Here is a 21482-nt window from a genome sequence, read left to right on the forward strand (position 1 = left end):
CAGTAGTTTAATATCCATCTAATACAATCGGTCTTGGGAGAGGTACGGCCAGAGTACTCCTTAGGGGAGATGATGGTAAGACTTCATCTTACATCCCATGGACATGTCAGGAGAGAACAGTCCTTGGAGAAAAGTAGAAGGTTAGTAAAGTAGAAAGACAATGAAAATGAGGACGGCCCTCAAGGAGGTGGATCGACACAGTAGCTGCAACAAAGGGATCAAGCCTAGGAACAATTATGGTGATGGTGTAGCTTTGGACAGTATTTTTTTCTATTGTGCATAGTATTGCTATGGGTCAGAGCTGACTCCATAGCTCCTACCAGCAACACATGAATTGGGTTGTTAACTGCAAAGGTTACGGTTAGAAACCACTGGATGCTCCAAAGGATACTGCAAAGGAGAAAGATGAGGTGAAGATTTATAGTCTCCGAAAGGCACAGGGGCAGTTCTACCCTGTCCTGTAGCAATTCTATGAGTCAGACTTGATTTGATGGCAGTGAGTAGCTATAGGGTTGGAAGTACTGGTATACCCAGGATAATAATAGATATTTAAAGAAACAGATTTGAGAGTCCAGAAATAAAGCCATATATCTAGGATCAAATGTTTTCAAAAAGGGTACTAAGTGCATTCAATGGAAAAGAAGATGATATCATAATAATAAATTGTGTGGGGACAATGGGATTTCCACAAGCAAAACAAAAAATAGAGTTTTATCTATATCATAGACCATATATGAAAACTAACTCAACCTAACTAGAACCTAAATACAAGAACTGGAACCATAAAACCCTTAGAAGAAGAAGGCAAGGTAATATTTATATAACCAGTTTTCAACAATGACTTCTTAATATGACATCAAAAGTACAAAAAACAGAACTCTAAAACACATAAGTGATACTTTACCAAATTAAAACTTCTGGTCAAAGGACTTTACTAAAATAGTAAATATATGCCTACAGACTGGGAGAAAATATTTAGGAAACATAAATCTGATAGGGCTTTAATATACAGATTACATTAAGATATCCTACAGCTTAATAACCAAAGACAACCCAATTGAAAAGTGGGAAAGGGGCTTGAGTAGATACCCCCTCCCCACAAAATATTTTTACATACAGTCAACAAGCACACAAAAAGATGCTCAAGCTTCATTAATCATTAGTAAAATGCAAACAAAGTCACAGGGAGATTATCACTCTATCCCAAATCTAATTGCTATGATTAAATCAAGGGGGTTGGTGAGGATACAAAGAATTTGGAAACTTTTTCCTTTGCGGTAGAATTCTACAATGGAACAGCGACAAAAGTAAATATGGACACGCTAGGGTTTTGCTTTGATTGTCCTGAATTAACAGTGTCCTGAGGTCTCTGGCTGTCCATGCTGAAGAGCACATTTATCACTGACCTGGTGTGCCCTCTGATGTCTTTATACCCATCCTGCAGCAGTACTGAGCAATCCCGTAATCAGCAATCTTCGCAATGATGGCCGCATTAGGGTACAGCGTAAAAAGCAGCACATTGTGGGGTTTCAAGTCTCGGTATATAATCATGGCTGAGTGCAGATACCTGCCAGAAAAGGCATAATGAATGTTATTCAAACGTAACCATATTATTATATATGTGTCATGATTTCCTTGAATATATATGTATATTCTCCAAAGTACCAAACATTATGTACAAAGTTTAATTCTCAGCGTTAAGAGATACTGTAGAAGGAAATCAAAACATGCAAATCTAATATTAAAAAATAAGACTGAATGACTTAATATAGAGTGACTGATTTAAACTTTAAGGGGCAAACTACCTAAAGTAAATATCTAATTCTTGGTGATATTTCTTTGATATATATTTTCTATGTTTTTAAAAACTTTTCATTGTAAAAATCTAGAAAAATACTAGAAAGAAATGTGCATAGACCTAGAGTTAGAAAACAAAAGGGAAGAAACATCAGGATATCTTAAACTGAAAAATAGATATGTCTACCATTTTTTACTAAAAATTCGCTTTAGTTACAGGGTTGAGTTCATTCCCAGATCTGAACGGTGAGTAAGGGCCATCAATAGTCTTGCGGGTTTTACCAGTCTCGATCTGAACAGTGAATGTGGTCACTTTGTATGATTTTGAGATTCGTTTCAGGTTGTTCTCCCACTCTTCCAGGACTTCCTCGTGTGACCCCTTTCAGGGCCGTTGGGAGCGGGATCCAGGCACTATGCAGTTTTTCTGGTCTTAGGGTCATGGAGATTGACATTCCAATGAGACGTTAATCTATTGGACTAATTGTTTCCACATTGTCTTTGATTTTCTTCATTCGTCTTTCCTCTGGACAAGAAGACCCCCAAACTTGCAAATAGATGGATGCTCACAAGATTTTTAGACTCCAATTATTACTCACTAAAATAGATTATAAACAATTTTCTTTGTGGACTATGCTAGGCCAATTGAACTTGACGTCTCTTGAAATGATGGTCCTGAACGCTCAGGAAGTGAGTCCCTCTCATTATCCTCTCCCCTGCATGCTCCACCATCACATGCATGGACAGATTTGCAACAGAGGTAGACGCACAGGTACAGATGCTCTTGCTAAGAGGCACTTAGTTGGTTGCAACTCACAGTGTCCCTCTGGCTAACAGAAGGAACCACTGTCCTGTCCTGGAACGTCCTCGTAGTATTTATTATGTGTGAGCCCTTTGTTGCCACATGGTTTCAGCTCATCTCATCGAAGGTCTCCAGTTTTCACAATGACCCTCTCTTAAACATGATGGCCCTTCTCAGGGACTGATCTCTTCTCATAACATGTTCAAAATATGTGAGACAAATTCTCACCCACCTCAATCTTAGGGAGCATTCTGGTCAATACCATAATTCAAACACCTTGATCCTTCTCTACTCTCCCTCTTTACTTGTCCAGCAATCACAAGCATGAGGTGATTGAAAGCACCAAGGTTTGTGTGTGTGTGTCAAGTGCACTTTAGTATTCAAAGTCACCATTGTTAATCTTTAACAACATGTTTGCCCAATTTGATTTCTTGACTGTTGCTTCCATGAGCATTGATTGTATGCTGCTGCTATTGGTAGGTGCCATCAATTTGGCTCCAACCCATAACAACCCGATGAACAACAGAACGTGACAATGTGCCGTCCTGCACCATCCTCACAATTGTTCCCATGCCGGAGCCCATTGATGCACCCACTGTGCCAGTCCATCTCATCAAGGCCCTTCCTCTATTCTGCCGCCCCTCCACTTTACCTAACATGATGTCCTTCTCCAGGTTCTGGTCTCTCCTGAAAGTAAATCAAAGTATGTGAGATGAGCTCTCTGATGTTCCTTCTGCGATGTCCACCTTTCACATACCATTGTTTGGGTCAGGACCACCTCCGTTCTCAAATTAACATCCTTATTCTTCAATACTCTGCAGAGGTCCATCAACAGTTTTACTTACGACATCTTTTGATCCCTTGGCTGCTGCTTCCATGAGCAATGACTGTCGACCCAAGTAAGACAAAAGCCTTGACAACATTCATCTTTTCTCCATTTATCATGATGTTCCTCCCTGGTCCATTCGTGAGGATGGGGGTCTTCCTCACATGTAGTTATAATCCACACTGAAGGCCACCCTAGATGATCTTCATCAGCAAGTCCTTCAAGTCCTCCTCACTTTCAACAAGCAGGCTTGTCATTTGAATAATGCAGGTTGTTAATAAGTCTTCCTCCAATTCTGATGCCACACTCTTCTTGGAATACTCCAGCTTCTCAGATGGTTTGCTCAGTATATAGATTGAACAAATATGGTTTAAAGATACAACCCAGGTGCACACATTTTCTGATTTTAAACCACGCAGTATTCCCTTGTTCTATTCGCACAACTGCCTCTTGTTCCATGTACTAATTCTGAATGGGCACAATGAAGTGTTTGGAATTCCTTCTTCTCAAGGTTATCTACCATGCATTATGGTCCACACAGCCGAGTTGCCTTTGCATAGTCAATGAAACACAAGTAAACATGTTTCAGGTATTCTGTGCCACTGACAACAGCAATGATATCTTTTGTTCCACATTCCCTTCTGCCATTACAGCAACACACAAGCCACCACAGTGTGATACACTGACAAGCCAGTTGTGGGTTGACTGTATATTCAAATGAAACAGAATCCTTGCCAAATTTAATCTATTCTTTGTTTATCATATGTGACCCTTTGGTCCAGTGGTGAGGAATTTTTTTTCCATTGAGTTGTATTACGTACTGAAGGTGGATTTCTTACATCTTCACCAGTGAGTTCTTCAAGTTTTCTTGATTTTGAGCAAGTTTGTGTCATCTGCCTATCACATACTATTATTGAGCCTTCCTCAAAACTTGCTGTGCATTCTTCTTCATATGATCCAGCTTTTTCAATATTTGCCAAAAATTGATAAGTATGCTGAAAACATAACCAGCATGTACATCTTTTCTGACTTTAAACCATACTACTTTCCCTTGTTCCATTTCTATGACTACCTCCATTTCTATATAAGGTTCTACATATGCAAAACAAAGCAGTCTGGAATTCACATTCCTTGCAAGGTAATCCCAAGTTTATGATGATCCACACAGTTGAATGATTTTGAATAGCCAATACAACAAAAATAAATATATATCTGGTATTTTCTGTTTTCAGCCAAGATTCTTTTGATATCAGCATGACCGCTTCTGAATCTGGCTTGAATTTCTGGAATATATCAATCATTATACTCCTCCTACAACTAATTTTGAATTATCTTCAGCAAAATTTGTCTTGTATTTCAAACATTTTACAAATCTTTCAGGCAAAAGAAAATATTAGTTAATATAGAAAACGACAGAGTTTTGATATCAATCCAGTTGTGCTCATTCTGCTGGACCTATCAGTGCATCAACCACACATATGAAATTACTTGATCATTTCTGCATCTGTATGGTTCTTGATCATAGGCTACATCTTGATGTGGTTGAACATCGAGCACTTATATTTGGAGCAACAACTCTGTGTTTTCCTTTTATCTTCTCTTGATGCTTCCTGCATCATCAGATATTGCCCTGGGAATCCTTCAATAGCACAACGTGAAACTTAAGCATGTTTTTTAGTTATTTCAGATTGAGATATGCTGAGGATTTTCTTCCCTTTTTGTTTCCTAACACCAGGTTTTTACACGTTTCATTTTAATGCTTTATTTTGCTGTCTTGAGCAGCTAATGGAATTTGCTGTTCAGCACTTTTATTTCATCATTTCTTTCATAGACATTACCTAATCTATGTTCAAGAAAAAGTTTCAAAATCTCTTCTGATATCCGCCTTGATTTTTTTCTTTCTTTTATTTTTTAAAATGACCTTTTACTTTCTTAATATATAATATTCTTGATTTCATACTACATCTTAGGTCTTTGGTCAATAGTTTTAATAACTCACAGCTGTTACCAAGTTAGTCTCCAAATTCAGGTGGGACATATTAAAGATTATATTTTGGCTTTCATGGATTTGCTTTCATTTTCTTCAGCTTCAATGTAAATCTTCCTATGAATTATTTAGGGTTTGTTCCACCTTTGGCTCACCAGCTTTTTTGACTTAGGATGCTGCACGTCTCCATTGTCTCTAACCACAGATGTGGTCAATTTGATTCCTAGGTATTCCATCTGGTGAGTTACTCATGTGTAGTGATTGTTTATGTTATTGAAAAATCATGTTATCAATGAACAAGTCATTTGGTCTTTCAAAATTGAATCATTTTAAAGTTTTCATTTCATTTCTATCACCAAGGTCATATTTCTAATGATTGATCTTTCTTCTGTTTACCTCTGTTTTCATATCTAATCATCAGAAATTATCAATGTATCTTTTAAAATAGTCTTATTGACATATAATCCACATATCATACAATGTAATAGTGTGTTTAAAGAAAAGCGCAATTTGCTGAGTGGGGTTTCCAAATCAGGTCCTTCTGGTGTGATTTATGAAGGAAATTTTGCATCTTGAAAGGACAGTTTAAAGTTCCAGTTTAAAGCCCCAGCGGGGGTCATCAAGGACTGGATAGACACTAGGTCAGATGTGCCCAATTAACAATACAATACTGGGTGTAGTCTCCCCTTGGGGTCTACATCTATAAGTAATGCTAAGCATTTTTTTCCAGTCAGAGGTTGCCCCACCTGGTTTGTCCAACAGAGGTGAACCCGCCTTCTCTAAGATTTGAAGGCGCTCCTTGCCTTGGATGTCCTTTAAGGTTCACTAGGCACGCTTGCAGGATTGTCTGGTGCTTTGGGATGACTGTGGAACCGTGTTACACTGCCGAAGCTGGTCTTCTCTGGCTCCCGCTCAACATAAGCAATTGACCCCTGCTGAGTGGAGGCCTCCCTGCTGAAGAGCTTTTTAAGATATACAATTGAGATGTGATAAATGGTTCATGAGCACTGGGCAGGCGTACTACCTCATTGCCTGGGAAACCTTGTAAGAATAGTACATGACCTGAGAACAGAGCCATGCCTTTGTGTTCGTGTTCATCCTTCCAGTAGCTGCCTCATACAATAAATTTCCTTTTGTGATCAACTTCGCTCAGCACCGTGATTTCCAGATCCATCGACGTCATGACGTGTTTTGTGACGTCACCACTGCGTTTTAGGGATGCATAGTATTCCACAGTGTAAATGTACCAGTTTCTTTATTCATTCCTTTACTGTTGGGCATTTATACTATTTCCGGCTTCTTAAGATTTTGAACTGTGCTGCAGTGAACATAGGAACGCATTCATCTGGTTTTTCTCTAATTTTGTTGGGGTACAAAGCCAGCAGAGAGATTGCTGGGTCACATGGTACTTCCGTTCCCATTTGTTTTCGTTAGCGCCTTATCACTAAGCACAAGTTTGTACATGTTCACAAGTCAACAAGCAGTGCAAGAGTTACAATCTCTCTGCCTTTGCCTCATCATTGGTTGTGTTCTGTTTTAATTTGAGGTGGTTATTGTTTTCAGTGTAAAGTAATGTTTCATTGTTGTTTTGATTTGCATTTCCTGGATTGCTAGTGATCATGAATATGAACATTTTCATGTGTCTGTTACTGTCATTTTCATGTGTTTGTTACTCTCATGCTTTGTTACAGGCTATTCATGTTTTTTTAATTATTTTTAATTGGATTTTTTAAAAATTGGGGTGTTGCAGTATTCTATAGATTTTAGCAATTAGTCCCTTGCCATTTTATCAATGCTAAAGTTTTTTTCCTCAATTTTACTCTTTTGGTGACATCTTTGAATGTGTATGTGTTTTGTTTGCAGTACGTCCAAGGCATCTATTTTTTCTTCCACTATGGGCTTCCTTTATTATATTTGACAGTATGTAGTATTGGGGCCCTTACGTTTGACCCAATTTTCTCAGGGCTGATGCTTACAGCTCTGGGATTTACATATAGGTCTCTAACACATCATGAGTTCCTTTTGGTGTCTAGGTGTGGTATGGGTCCTGTTTCATTCTGTGTGAGATAGATAGTCAATTATACCAATCCAATCATATTTGGACTCCTTTTGGGTAATAAGTTTTTAGGGCAGGTGGTTTCAAGGCTTCCTAATTTGTTCTTCTTTTAAGATTTTTGTTTATCCTGGGTCTCATCCCTCACCATTTGATGTTGATAATTCATTTTTACCTTCTTTTTAAAGAAAGTAGTTGGGTTTGGGACAGAAATTGTGTTGATAGATTGCTTTCAGCAGTGCTGATTTTCACAATGGAATAGAGAAGGCCATTAACCAAGAAAAGGCCAAGACTAGATAGCTTCAGTTTGTCCTACTGTGGTGGCTTGTGTGTCACTGTGATGGCGGAAGTTCTATCACTGGTGTTTCAAGGGCCAGCAGGGTCACTCAAGTGAATAGGCTTCAGGGGAACTATCAGACTAGGAACAAAGTACGAAGAAAAATCAAGTGTCTACTTGGGGCCTGAGAACCTGTGGACATAACCCCAGGACATTGTCCGTATTGACGCCTAATGAATATGACTGCAGAGGGGCTGCTTCTCAAAGGTAGGTTAACCACAATGATAGAAGCAAGTGGAGTGGAGTCTGTGGAACCTCCACTCGCTGACAGAGTCACCGCAAACAGAGAAGGAGCAGCTGCTAAAGTGCCTCCAAGTGGTCAGAACATCAAGGGCACGAAGTATGAATCTAGGGCAACTGGAAGCTGTTAACATTGAGATGGAACGCATGCGGATCAACAGCCTAGGGGTTAGTGAGCAGAAATGGACTGCGATGGGCCTTTTTGAATTAGAAAATAATATAGCTCACTTAGCTGGGAATGACATAATGAAGAAGAATTCTATTGCATCCATTGTCAAAAAGAACATTTCAAGATCTATCTTACAGTGCAGGGTAGTCTGTGATAGGATTATATTTATCCATCTACAAGGAAATCCAATCAATACAAATATTATTTAAATTTATAACCAACTGCTATATCTTGTGGTAAAATTATTTTAAAATTCTGCCAACTTCTTCGGTCTAAAATTAATCAACTATGCAACCAAGAGGCATTAATAACAATTAGGTAATGGAATGTAAACATTGGAAACTATGGTCTTGGTGACAGAACAAAGCTAGGGATAGCATGATACAATTATGTAAGCCAAATGACTTGTCCATAGTAAAGACCTTTCCAAAAACACAATGGTGACTATGTACATGGATTTCTCCAGGTGGGATATTCAGAAATCAAATTGACGGCATCTGTGGAGACAATAAAGAAGCTCAATATCAGCATTCAAAACCAGGCCAGGAGCTAACTATGGACCACATCACCAACTGCTCATATGTATTCAGGTTAAAGCTGAAGAAAATTAAAACAAATCCACCAGAGCCAAAATATGGCCTTGAGTTATCCCACCTGAATTTTGAGAACATCTCAAGAACACAGTTGATGAACACTAATAACAGAAGATCTGATGAGCTCTGGGAGGACATCAGAAACTTAATATGCCAAGTATGCAAAAGATCATTAAAAGAAAGAAAAATATGTCAGTGTGGATTCAGGAGAGACTTTGAAACTTGCTCTTAATCACAAAGCTGTTAAGGCAAATGGAAAAATGATGAAGTCAAAGAACTGAACAGAAAATGTCAAAGGGCAGCTGAAGAAGCCAAGTAAAATATTATAATGAAATAAGCAAAGACTTAGAAAATACAAAAAAAAAAAGGAAGAACATGCGCAGTGTACCCTAAACTAATAGAAATCGGGGGGGGGGGAGTCAAGCCGTGAGTTATAATAATGAAAGATTCTATGGGCAAAATTGACTGATACGGGAAGCATCAAAAAAGATGGGGAGAATAGAGTCCTGCACAAAGGGAAGAACCCAGTAGACATTGCACCACTTCAGGGGTAGTAGATGAGTGAGGACCAATAGGACTGAAGGAAGTCCATGCTGCACTGAAAGCATCAGCGGAAACAAACCTAATGGAAACAAAGGAATTTATGGAATTTCTGTTGGACTGTTTCAACAAGCTGAGGCAGCTCTAGAGGCAGCTACTCATCCATAGGAAACTTGGAAGACTGGTAGAGATCCATATCGGGACACATTCCAAAGAAATACGGCCCAACAGAATGTCCAAGTTATAGTACAACATCATTGATATTGTATTCAAGTAAAAATTTTCTGACGAACATTCAAGAACAGTCTAAGTAGTACCTTGATAGGGAGCTTCCCGTGGTTCAGGACAGATTCAGAAGAGGATGTGGAACAAGGCATATCATTGCTGATTTCTGATGGATCTTGGCCAAAAAGCAGTGAATATCAGAAAGATATTTACTTGTGTTTCATTGACTATGCCAATACATTCGACTGTTTGGATTATAACAAACTATGATCAAAACTATGTAGTTTCAAGAAAATTAGGAATTCCAGAACACTTCATTGTGCTCGTGTGGAACATGTATTTAGATCAAGAGGCAGCTGTGTAAACAGAACAAGCAAATACTATTAAACAAACAAACAAAAGCAGCATCATGGAGTAAGTGCCAACTCACAGTAACTCTATGGGATAGGGTAGAAAGGCCCTGTGAGTTTCAGAGACTGTAACTCGTTAGGGGAGTAGAAAGTCATACCTTCCCCCATGGAGCAGCTAGTGATCTGAACTACTGATTTTGTGGTTAGCCGCCCAGTACAAAATCACTACCCCAGTGATCCTTTGAGGGGGATATTACATGAATTAAAACCAGGAAAGGTGTGTCAGGGTTGTATCCTCTTATACTTATTCAATCTGTGTGCTAGGCAAATAATCAGAAGCTGGATTAATGAATGAAAAATGGATTGGAAAAAGGCTTGTTAACAACCTGAGACATGAAAGTAACATAACCTGGCTTGTTGAAATTAAGGAGGACTTGAAGCACTTGCTGATGAAGATCAAGGATTGCAGCCTTCAATGTGGATTAAAACTCAATGTAAGGAAAAACAAAATCCTCACAACTAGACCAGTAGGTGACATCATGATAAAGGGGGTGGGGGTGGGGAGGTGGGTAATGATGTGGTCAAGGATTTTGTCTTGCACAGAACCACCATTAATGCTCATGGAAGCAGTAGTCACAAACTCAACTGACACATTACATTGGGTAATTCTGTTGTACAAGTTTTCTTTAAAGTTTTGAAAAAACAATGAGTTTATTGTGGAAACCAAGGTAGTTTCCCTTGACTCATATGCATGTAAAAGTTGGAAATTGAATAAGGAAGACTGAAAAAGAACCAATGCATTTGAATTATGATTCTAGCAAAGAATATAGAAAGTACAATGGACTCCCTAAAGAAACAAGAAATAAGTCTTGGAGGAAGTACAGCCAGACTGCTTCTTAGCGGAACAGAATGGTGAGATTTTGTGTCTTCTACCTTGGACATGTTTTCAGGAAAGTCCCTGGAGAAGGACGGTGTGTTTGGTGAATAAAGAGGCAGAGAAAAAGAGGAAGACCCTTGGAGAAATGGATGGACACAGTGGCTGCAACAATGGGTTCAAGCATGACGATTGTGGTCAAGGCTCAGGACTAGGCACTGTTTAGCTCTCTTGTCACCGTGAATCAGAATCAACTGGATGTTAATGAACACAGGATATTCTCCCCTTTGTGTAGGGCTATTTTGGTTTCTGATAATAATAGTGTGCTATACTTTTCCTGGTATAAATATTCTCTTATATAAATTCATAGGCATTTCATCTTTTGTGTGGCTACGGTATTTTCTTTCAGAGTTCTCTTCACAGGTATACAGGAACCCTATAGATTTCTCTTTGGTTAATATTGTTTCTTGCTACTTTATCAAATGCCTCAATTGTTTCCAAGATTGTTTTTGTGGGGTCTTTGGAGCTTTTAATATATAAAACCATATCATTGGCAAAGAGCGGAAGTTTCACATCTTCTCTTTATTTATTTTTACTATCTGAGGGGACTTGCTAGAACTTCCAGCCTGCTGTTGAATATGGAGGAGGAACCTTGTCTGATTCCCATTTTCAGTATTTCCCTGGTGATCATGATGTTGTCCGCTTGTTTTTCTCATACTCCTTTATTATGTTGAGGAATTTCCCTTCTATTTATATTTTGCTTAGTTGTTTTTTAATCAGAAATGTGTGCTGGATATTGTCAAATCCCTCTCATACACCTATTGAAATGATCATACAGTCGTTAATATTTGCCTATTGTTTATGTAGTGGATTATATTGATTGTTTTTCTAGTTTGAACCATCCTTGCATCTGTGATATGAATTCCACTTTATCATATGAATTTTTTAAATTTTTGATGTTTTGGGATTCTATTATCCCGAACTTTGTTGAAAATCTTTGTGTCTGCATTTGTGAGTGTATTGATCTGTAATTTTCTGTCTTTGTGGGGTTGTTGCGTGGTTCTCTTGTCAGAGTTATTGTCCCTCAGTGAATGAGTGGAGGAGATTTCTGTGTCTTTCTAAAGTCTGAAATAATCTGTGAAGAATTAGAGATCATTCTTCACTGAATACTTGGTAGAATTCCTCTGGGAAGCCATCTGGTCTTGGGGGTTTCTTGATTAATAACCTTCTCTAATTATTCTTTAGTTATGGGTCTGTTGAGGTTTTCTACATAAGTCTGCATTAATTTGGGGAGATTGTGTAATCAATGCATATTGATGGCATGTTTGATCAATTTCAGACTGAAGAAGCTGGTAGAATTCTTCAATTTCTTCCTTGGCTTTAGTGGAGGGTGTGTGAATTTGAATAATAGTTGGATTAACCGAGTTCATTATAGGCACATAGATATCTATCACAGAAGGCGTTTTCCTTCAAATATATCTTGAAATGTTCTTTTTGATGATGACTGTGTCACTATTCCATTTAAATAGGTCACTCTCAGCATAGTAAACCATATGATTATCTCATTCAAAATTCTAATTCTTGGGAGAATAATTTTTACTTTTTCAATAGTAATGAATCAAAATCTAGGATCTTTTTTAGTTATTAATCTCTTACTCTACTTTAAGAAGCAATTTACTCTAAATCAATTCTACTCTGACTCAAATTAACAAAGAGCATGGTGGATTGACAGTAGGAATTAATATAACGCTGTCTTCTGGAAGAAGGTGTTGGCTTAAAGCCTTTCCTCATCTTCCATGGACTGATCCAAGCAGCCAGTAGAAATTAGAGCTGGATATTTCAGGCAAAGGATAAACACTAGTAAATCAATTTAAAAAATACATTTCATTTTTATTATCTACAATCCTTTCCTCATTCTGGGGAAAATGGCTAAAGATCTACCACTCTGCCTCAACTAAATTAATGCTATTGCCACCTTTCCTTTACATCCAGGGTTCTTCTCCTTAGCAAATCTCACTCCTGCCCTGTGATGGCAAGCTTACTGCAGTCATCCCTGTGAACTCATACGCGTGTTTATAACCTACCTGGAGAATAACTTTCCACGAGATGATGAAGGTAAACTTAAATCCTTTCTTTGTTTGTGGCTTTTGGTTTTGGTTCACATTTTATTAATAAATATTTACTCCCCTGCTGTACCCATCCTGCTGTAGGGATTAGAAGCAGAGAGACAGTGGCAGCCTGAACTTTCCATTGCACGATGACCTAGCGTGCGTGTGTCACTTAATTCCCTCTGTAAGAGAAGTTTCTCTCTCTTCCAGGATGTAGTTAAGATATTTGACATTAGGTCCATTCACTTCAGTGTACATATTTTTGGCTGGAAAAAAAAGATAAATGTACTAATGAAGTTGACCTTAAAAATAAGTAATGGGGATGAAAGAAAAATTTACTGAGGGCTTACGGAAAGGCCATGAGCTACTCTGGCTCTGCTGAAGAGAAAAGCTGGGAGCTTAAGAAGAAAAAGGTAAAAGCCAAGTCATACATCATTAAACAGCCTCCAAATCCCTCCTAATGCATGCCTCTTTCAGCGTGTTTATAGGACGCAGACTCAGAATACTGAAAGGGTGTTTTCAAGTTAAACTTAATTTGAAGTAATGTCACTGGGACTGGGACATTCTCAGGGTTAGTTCAAATGAGCTATTATAGAATGTAATCTTGCAGTTTACTAGTGTTTAATACAATAGCAAAATCACTCTGACATAGTAATACGATTTTTGCCACAAGGAAAATAATTGAATCGTAATTTGTGTATTATGTTAAGAGATGGATTTTTCATCAAAATAAACTATTTTATATTCAGTTGTTTTTCATTCTTGATTATAAGTGTAGGTTGCATTTTTAATAAGTGGAGTTTTAAAGGAAATCCTTCCTTTGTAAATTTTATCCAAATTTAATAGATTGATTCTAAAAATACAGTGAATTTATTTAACAGCGACATAGTAAGTACCCATTAGGAGACGTTATCATGGGTTATAAAGCTATTTTTATATCGCTGCTCTTAATAAATTTGCAATCTAGAAAACATGTGCTTAATCAAGGCTACTGATAGGTGGTTGCTAAGTACCATTTGTAAGAGACATGCAGAGGGAGAAAGGCACAGATGGGAACTTATTGAAGTCAACTCTCCCATTAGATTGTAAATTTTCAGCCCTGGTAGCAATTACATAATCTCCACCTTTCACTCTTCAATATCTAACACAATGTCCTATGTGATTGCTTTTTGGGCATCCAGCAGTTCCTAATCACAGCTACCGTATACACAACAGAATAAAACACAGCCCAGTCCGGTGCCATCCTCCCCCGCTGTTGTTATGGTTGAGCCCATTGGTGCAGGCACTGTACATCCAACTCCTTAAGCCTATTCCACAATACCACACGTAATGTCCTCTTCCCAGGACTGGTCTCTTCTGATAACAGGTCCAAAGTGTGTGAGATTAAGTCTAGCCAGTCTCCCTTCTAAGAAGCATTCTGGCTGTACTGCTTCCAAGACAGATGAGTTCATTTTTCTGATAGCCGAAGGTATATTTAATGATTTTCACCAATGCAGACTCTAAGGCATCCGTTCTTTTTAGTCTTTCTTAGTCTTTGTTCAATGTTTCATGGATATGAGGTCATTAAAAATACCGTGACCTGGGTCATGTGTACCTCAACAGTAGTGCATGGAGCAGGATCAAAATACACATGTTCGAGTGTCTAAATATTCATGGGACGATCCACCATCATCATGGAGCTGAATCTGAACAAATTCCTAAAGTTGAGAGTTATTCGGAGTAACAGATTTGGGGAAAGAGAGAACTGACCCTTGCCAGAAGTGGTATAAGGAAGGGATGATTCAGCCAAGGGGTGGCATAGCACTGGCGACTCACAAACCTTTCCTCTAGTTCCTGAATACTTCTTCCACCCCACTCCCATGGCCCAGTTCTAACTTACATACTGGTACTGATAGGATGTCTCGACACAGAATTCAGGAACAGTCATGGGAGTAGAGATAACAAGCAGGTAGGGGGATGGTGAGGGAGGCAGAAGGGTGAGAAAGGGAGACCCCATTACAAGATTGGATATTTAGTGACCCCTCCCCAAGGGGACCACTAACAGAAATGTGGGTGAGGGGAGACAATAAACAGTATAAGATACAAAATACCAATAACAATATATATAATTGAACAATAGGTAATTGATACATGAGGGTAGAAGGGTGGTAGAGGGAGGGGAAGAAAAGAAGAACTTATACCAAGGACTCAAGTAGAAAACGTTCTGGAAATGACGATGGCAACCTATGTACAAATATGCTCGGTACAATTGATATGTGGAATGTCATAAGAGCTGCAAGACCCCCCAATAAAATGATTTTTAATAAATAAAATAAAATAGAAGACATCAGTGATAAAAATGAAAGCCCTGGCCTCCTGAATAAATAGAATGCAAAATGCAAACCAGGGAATGGCAGGGGGCTGAGTGGGTGGGCAAGAGGCACGCGCGGAGAGTGCTAATGCTTGACCAGAGAGTTTGGATATATTCTGTAGATTACCGAGAACCACATGAGAATTTTCAACATACCTAAATTTTTATTTTAGAAAAAAATCTAATTTTGGATAATTCCCTGGAGGTCCTGGACCAAGGCAATGATAGTAGTATAACAATATCTGAGTTGATTAAAGAGAGGGTGTGAAACAGAATAAAGGAGCTGGTGGAGAAATGGATACTAATATTTTAAGAGAGAGAGTAGGTCTGGACTCAGCTCTAAGAATCCTGGCTTGACAAATAGAGGAAATAAGAAAAAGTGGCTGTGAGGGGGTTTCAAAAAGTTCAAGGAAAAACCTATCAACTTTAACTCCAATTTTCCCCACAAGCGTACTGAATTTCCCTTTCTATATGATAGAAGGAAATAGACATAGAAATTAATTGAATTTTTAAAATACTGTATTGTAAAGGTTTATGGTAAATACAGGTTGTCTTCGTATTCAGTTTGTAATTCAGATACAGAACTCAAAGAGGTGGACTGAATTAGTGTATAAATTAATAACTAGAGGCAAAACTGCTGGGATAGAGAATACATAATGTGAAGAAACTAGGTCGCACTGAAGAGCTTTTAGAGTGTTATTTTAGTCACGTAGGGACTCCAAGAGTCCGATTTCATTGTCTCTTCCTACTTCTGTTGGTATATGCAAGTACGTATTTAAGAAAACAAAAATCAATGCTGTGTCTTAAATATATAGTTGGTCTGAGTAGAATATTGACAACTTAGCTACTGAAACGTCTTGTAGCACAAGATCCAGAAAGTTTCCTTGGCATTATGCAGAGAATATGTTGGGAAGATGATAACATGCTGAAATACCACTTCCTTCCTCTGAAAACTGGATGTGTTATTTAAAGGAAAGTTTCAGACTAACAGGCTGAGTTGTTTCAGAAATTAGGTAAAAACAGTTGTAGACAAAAATTAGCAATTCTGCATTTCATAAATGAGCTCTTTACCTCATTCCTGTGAAATTAGATTATTTGAAATACTTCTATAAAGGCACTAGGGTTTAGAGAGAGTTAAATTAGGAAAAAGTAGCCCAGTAGACTTTCAAATACACGAAAAAATAGTTGCACAGTACCCAGATAAATTTAACCCAAGGATCCCTCTGGTGTTCAGAAGCAGGTATGTCAACTCAAATTCCAAATGTCTGCATCCTGTTTCGTATTCTAATGCACATTTTTCCGTATTTTCCAGACACTTTCAAGAAGGGACTTCTACTTACTTTATGTGCTCATTTTATTCTCTACACACTACTAATCATGTTTTCCTGAGTTGTATATATATTTATTTGTATGGGAAGGATGTATATTTGTTTCCTTTACTTCCCATTACATTTACCTTCCTAGATATTTCCTGAAAGGAATGCCCACAGCATAGCAGGGAGGAGAAAAGGAAGGACAGCCCCACTGCAGGGTGACCACTGTGTGCTGGACATGGACCCACTGAGCTAGGTGCCGAGAATACAATGGTGAGCAAGATGGGAAGTCCCCACTATGTTGTCACTCAGATCCTAGCGGCAACTACAGAGAGTGGACAAATTGAAAATAAGAGTGCATAAAGAACAGCAGGCAACAACATTTGTCATCGGCACCTAAGAGGGAAAATAGGTGTTGTTTTAGACTGTCCTCTCTGACGGTCGACCAGCATGAAATGAGTACACCACACGCATACTGAGAAGTCCGAGTGCTGGCCTTGGACAATGACTGACACAGGAACCTCAGAGGGCAAGTGGCTAAGCAGGGACTAGAACGTTAAGGAGGAGAAAAGTGAGCAGAGGGAAAACACGTGATCCATCGTCCACATTAGAGGCATCACTCTGGCTGCTGTGTGAACAGTCTGTACTGGGGCCCAGGTGAGAGCAGGGTGACTCATTTGACACAAAAAGATGAGAACAATTTAGGAGTGGGTGGTGTGAGAGCAATTATGCTAAAGAGCAGTTTAGAATTGGGAGTATGAGGGAAATCATAAAAAGTAGCTGCACTGATATATAGTTTGATATTAGAGCTAACATGATTTGCTTACGAGGATTTTGTAGGATAGGAGAAAAATGCAGGCTGAAGGATGACGTGAGATGGGGAATGGTCAGGTAGACAGACCTCAAAGGATTTAATTTGGGATGTGTACAATCATTACAAATGTTCCTGCAACTTTGTGCATGAGTATTAATAACAGTTTTAAAAACGTAAAATGGCAAGAACCAGATAAACGGAACACACACAGTTACTAAGTATTTGGAGCAGTAATGTACCCCAATCCTCCTGTATGCAAAGACGATGACTGGCCTTTCTACTCTGTTGTGCTACTGCCTCGCTAAAGCTGTGTCTTGCAGCCATCTGAGTGAACTGGATGTCCTCGGACGCATAATATGTCTTCCAGAACATCCCAGTTCTAATCACTTAAGTCCTCAACAGAACTATACACCCAACTTCCTTAATTGGGAAGAGTGAATGGTAATCGAGTTTCTCTCTTTGATCCTCTGAAACCAAACCTTTACTGTTGGACATGGGTGCTGGGCAGGTGGTTGATCCGTCTGGAGCTAAGATAATGCACTCTGAAAACGGGCTCCTGGGGTCCAAACTCTACCTCTATAGTGATAAGCATCTTCATGGTTGTCTTATTTTTATTTTGTGAAATTACAAAACTTTTATCAAGGAGTATTTTCTTTAAGCCTCTTCCTGGCTGGTCACTTAAACTGTTTGAGAAAAAATACTGAGACCGATTTTTCTCTGTCTAAGTTTAAATTCCGGCTCCTGCTTTTCACACATTGAATTTACAGCAACGCGACGCGACCTACTTACCTCAAGCCATCGGCCACATGCAGTGCGATCCTGTGCTGCAGGGTTCTGGTGAGGCTGGCTTTGTCCTGCTGAAGTAGGCGATCAAGGGATCCCTTGGGGGCTAATTCCATCACCAACATTCGAGGACGGATCCCAGCTGCCAGCAGCAATATTAAGCTGGGGTGGTGGAGGTGGCAAAGCACTACGAGCTCCTGAGAAGAGTCAAACACAGCATGACGCTGACCCCACCGTCTCCTTGAACTGCTGCGTCACCATTACTGAAATCAGGACGTTCCCCGGGAGTGACTGGGTCACGCCAAACGTAATCCACTTTTTTACCTAGCATTTTCTACTCCAAATTCTCAGTAATAAACAACTGGCTTTTAAAATGTATTTTAGATGTTAGCCTTGAAGTCCTACATTTCCCATTTATTCCACTTTTATCGCGACATTTAATGTGGGAGCGATGCTTGCCACACAGTCATAGCTAATAAGTGATGCCCAGCTGAATTTCACCCTAGTTGTTTGCAAAACTCTTTTTGGCCCCAAATTCTGAGCCGCCACTACTAATTGACTTATAACTGGCAAGGGAAAAGAGAGGTAAAATTTGCCATCACTGCTGGTTTAGTGACTAGAATCATTTATGAGAATTAAGCCTAAACTTTATTGAAACACTCAATATTGCCTTCATCTGAAAAGCTCCGATGACTGTCTTTATTCGGGACTAAAATCTCACAGACTTGGGTGCTTTATGTGGCCACATAAAACCTGGCCTGCTCATAACACACCCCACCTCTCAGATAGAGCCCATTTCTCTCTCCCTTCACGCACCAGCCTCTAGCCACCCTGGTGTGCATGCCAGCACATCTTTGTACTCACTGATCCCTGTGCTAGAAACGCCTCCATTCTGCTGGTAACTTCTCTAGTACCTCTTAGCATTCAGTCAGCCTCCACAACCCTCCAGTCCCTTGCCTGGGGCTACCCTGACCTGGGTAATCCCTCCAATGCAGCTCTCTCTTCCCAACCCATTTAGCTCATTTTTATCTATGATTTTTACACTAAGTGAAATTACTTATTTTCACAGTTTCACTTGTCCCTTCCCATAAAAATTTAAACTACTTGCTTGTTTGATTTAATCTAGTGCCGGAAGCCAATGAAGGAAGGAAGATGAATAAATTTGTCACTGAGTTAACTTGAAAGCAGCTACTAATCTGAAAACATGGCAAATATTTTCCATTTGATAGTTTATAAATAATTATTATATCTTATCTTACACTCCCCGGCATCTCCCCAATTGAAATGGGAGAGAAATACAAAGAAATGTTAAATGGGAACCCAAGAAGGCAGAAATGGTTTCAGTTTGAAGAGTGTGGTCTCCACTCCAAGATCGATCCTTCTAAGTGTGATCATTCATGTGAGGCTACTTCACGGTCTCCTTGAAGGTGTGTGTGAACTCCATATATACTTTATTGTGTCTATTCCACTTCTTGCAGAAACTATAACTCAGTTTGAATTGATAGCTTACATGATGCTAAATTCACTCATGTTTTAAAACTTATCTCTACATAAGCAATGTTTCTTAGCAACTGGCTTCAAAGACCTGGAGTATCGGTGTCAGCTGCATTTATTTACTAAAGTTCAGAGAATCCCGCAAGCTGAAGAAGAAAGGCTAACGACCCCAAGAGGGGATTTTCCCAGAACAAAAGCTTCAGCCTGCACTCATATTTGCTTAGTAGATAAGAACCATTGTCCCCTGTGACTGATTAGTTCAGTTGGTTCAAAGTGATGAGGACAAGTTGAATTAGCTTTGCATTTTTTTAAAATAGATAGAAACCTAAACACATTTTCTCTCCTGGAAAAGTGGGGCAAACTTAAGGACCCAAATACAAGGCATAGCCACACTACCGAACAGGATGAAAGTCATCCACAACACAGAAGACAAAATAAAGAACTGGGACCTACTAAAAATACGATGATTATGCACAACAAAAGACTTCATCAAAAGGGTCGAAAGAAGCGGGGAGCAGGGAGGGAGGGAAAAATGAGGGCTGATACCAAGGGCTCAAGTAGAAAGCAAATGTTTCGAGAATGAGGATGGCAACCAATGCACAAATGTGCTTGACACGATGGATGTATGTGTAGATTATGATAAGAGTTGTAATGAGCCTCTAATAAAATGGTTAAAAAAAGGAAATGTAGTTCATTGCCAGACACAAGAACAAGGCAGGCAGTGCACCAGTCTCCCTCCGTTGACCGACTCTTCAAATGCACCTTCACCCCAATGTTCCTGTGTCCTTTTAAGAAGCATCCTTTGTACACGCTATAGTCTCCAGTTCCTCTGTCACTTCTCTGGGTGTCTAATCTCTTCTGCATGCACTTTTAGGGTTCTGCCTTCCATCAGGAGAACACATTCCAAAAAATTCAAAACATTTATCGAGGACTAATGACTGCTGAAAAATCAATTTATATAGGTCAACGTGGAATGAAATCTGTCTTGGCAAAAGTACAGCCAGAATATTCTTCAGGAAAAACTGACTTATTTACGAAAAATACTTTATGGCTGAAAATAAATCATGTATGTAAAGTTGAAGAAATACATAGTTTCAATATTTCAGTCACGTGAGACATGACGCCCCTCACTGACCCTTGGCCCTGCGGGGGACAGCACCGGAGACACAGTGTGGGAATTGCGCCCGACCTGATCCCACCACACCGAGGCAACACACTGGGGGAGTGCAGCAGAACAGCAAGGGAATGGAGTGGCAAGGTCCCCAGGGAATGCTGAAAGTAGACTTTGGGGCCAGGGCGTGGTGCCCCAACAGACTGGACTGGAAAACACTCCTAAAGGCCAACAAATGAGCCTTGAACTAACTACAAGCTTTTCTTTCTTGTTGTGTTTTGTTTTGTTCTTTGTCAGTGGTTTGTTATTGTTGTTGTTTTGTTGTATATTGTTGCTTGGTTTTTCTCTGTCTTGTTTTATGCATGTTATTATCTCTGCAGGTCTGTCTAAATAAAATAGACTGGATGAACAATCTGGAGGAGAAAACAATGGGACTGACAGTTCTGGGGGAACATGGGAGAGGTGGGGGGTGGGGAAGAAGTGGTGTTAACAAACTCAGGGACAAGGGAACAACAAGTGATCCAAATTGGTGGTGAGGTGGGTGTGGGAGGCCTGGTAGGGTATGATCAAGGGTAATGTAATGAAGAAGTATTGCTGAAACCCAGGTGGGGACAGATCATGATAGTGAGACAGGAGGAAAGTCAAGGGAAATAGAGGAAAGAGCTGGGAGGCAAAGGGCATTTATAGAGGTCTACATAAAGACATGTACATATGCAAAT

General features: G+C 39.3%; 1 protein-coding gene across 1 annotated transcript in view; it reads right to left on the reverse strand.

The window, feature by feature from the left end:
• Window positions 1-21482, reverse strand: part of LRRK2 (leucine rich repeat kinase 2) — a 174484-nt gene that overhangs the window by 30143 nt on the left and 122859 nt on the right. Inside the window, exons 40-41 of the mRNA XM_075551885.1 lie at window positions 18165-18355; window positions 1407-1567 (exon numbers count right to left, since the gene is read on the reverse strand). Of these exons, the coding sequence (XP_075408000.1) occupies window positions 1407-1567; window positions 18165-18355 (352 nt within the window). The remainder of the gene's footprint in view (window positions 1-1406; window positions 1568-18164; window positions 18356-21482) is intronic.

This window comes from Tenrec ecaudatus, chromosome 6, assembly GCF_050624435.1.
Source record: "Tenrec ecaudatus isolate mTenEca1 chromosome 6, mTenEca1.hap1, whole genome shotgun sequence".
NCBI classification, from domain to species: Eukaryota; Metazoa; Chordata; class Mammalia; order Afrosoricida; family Tenrecidae; genus Tenrec; species Tenrec ecaudatus.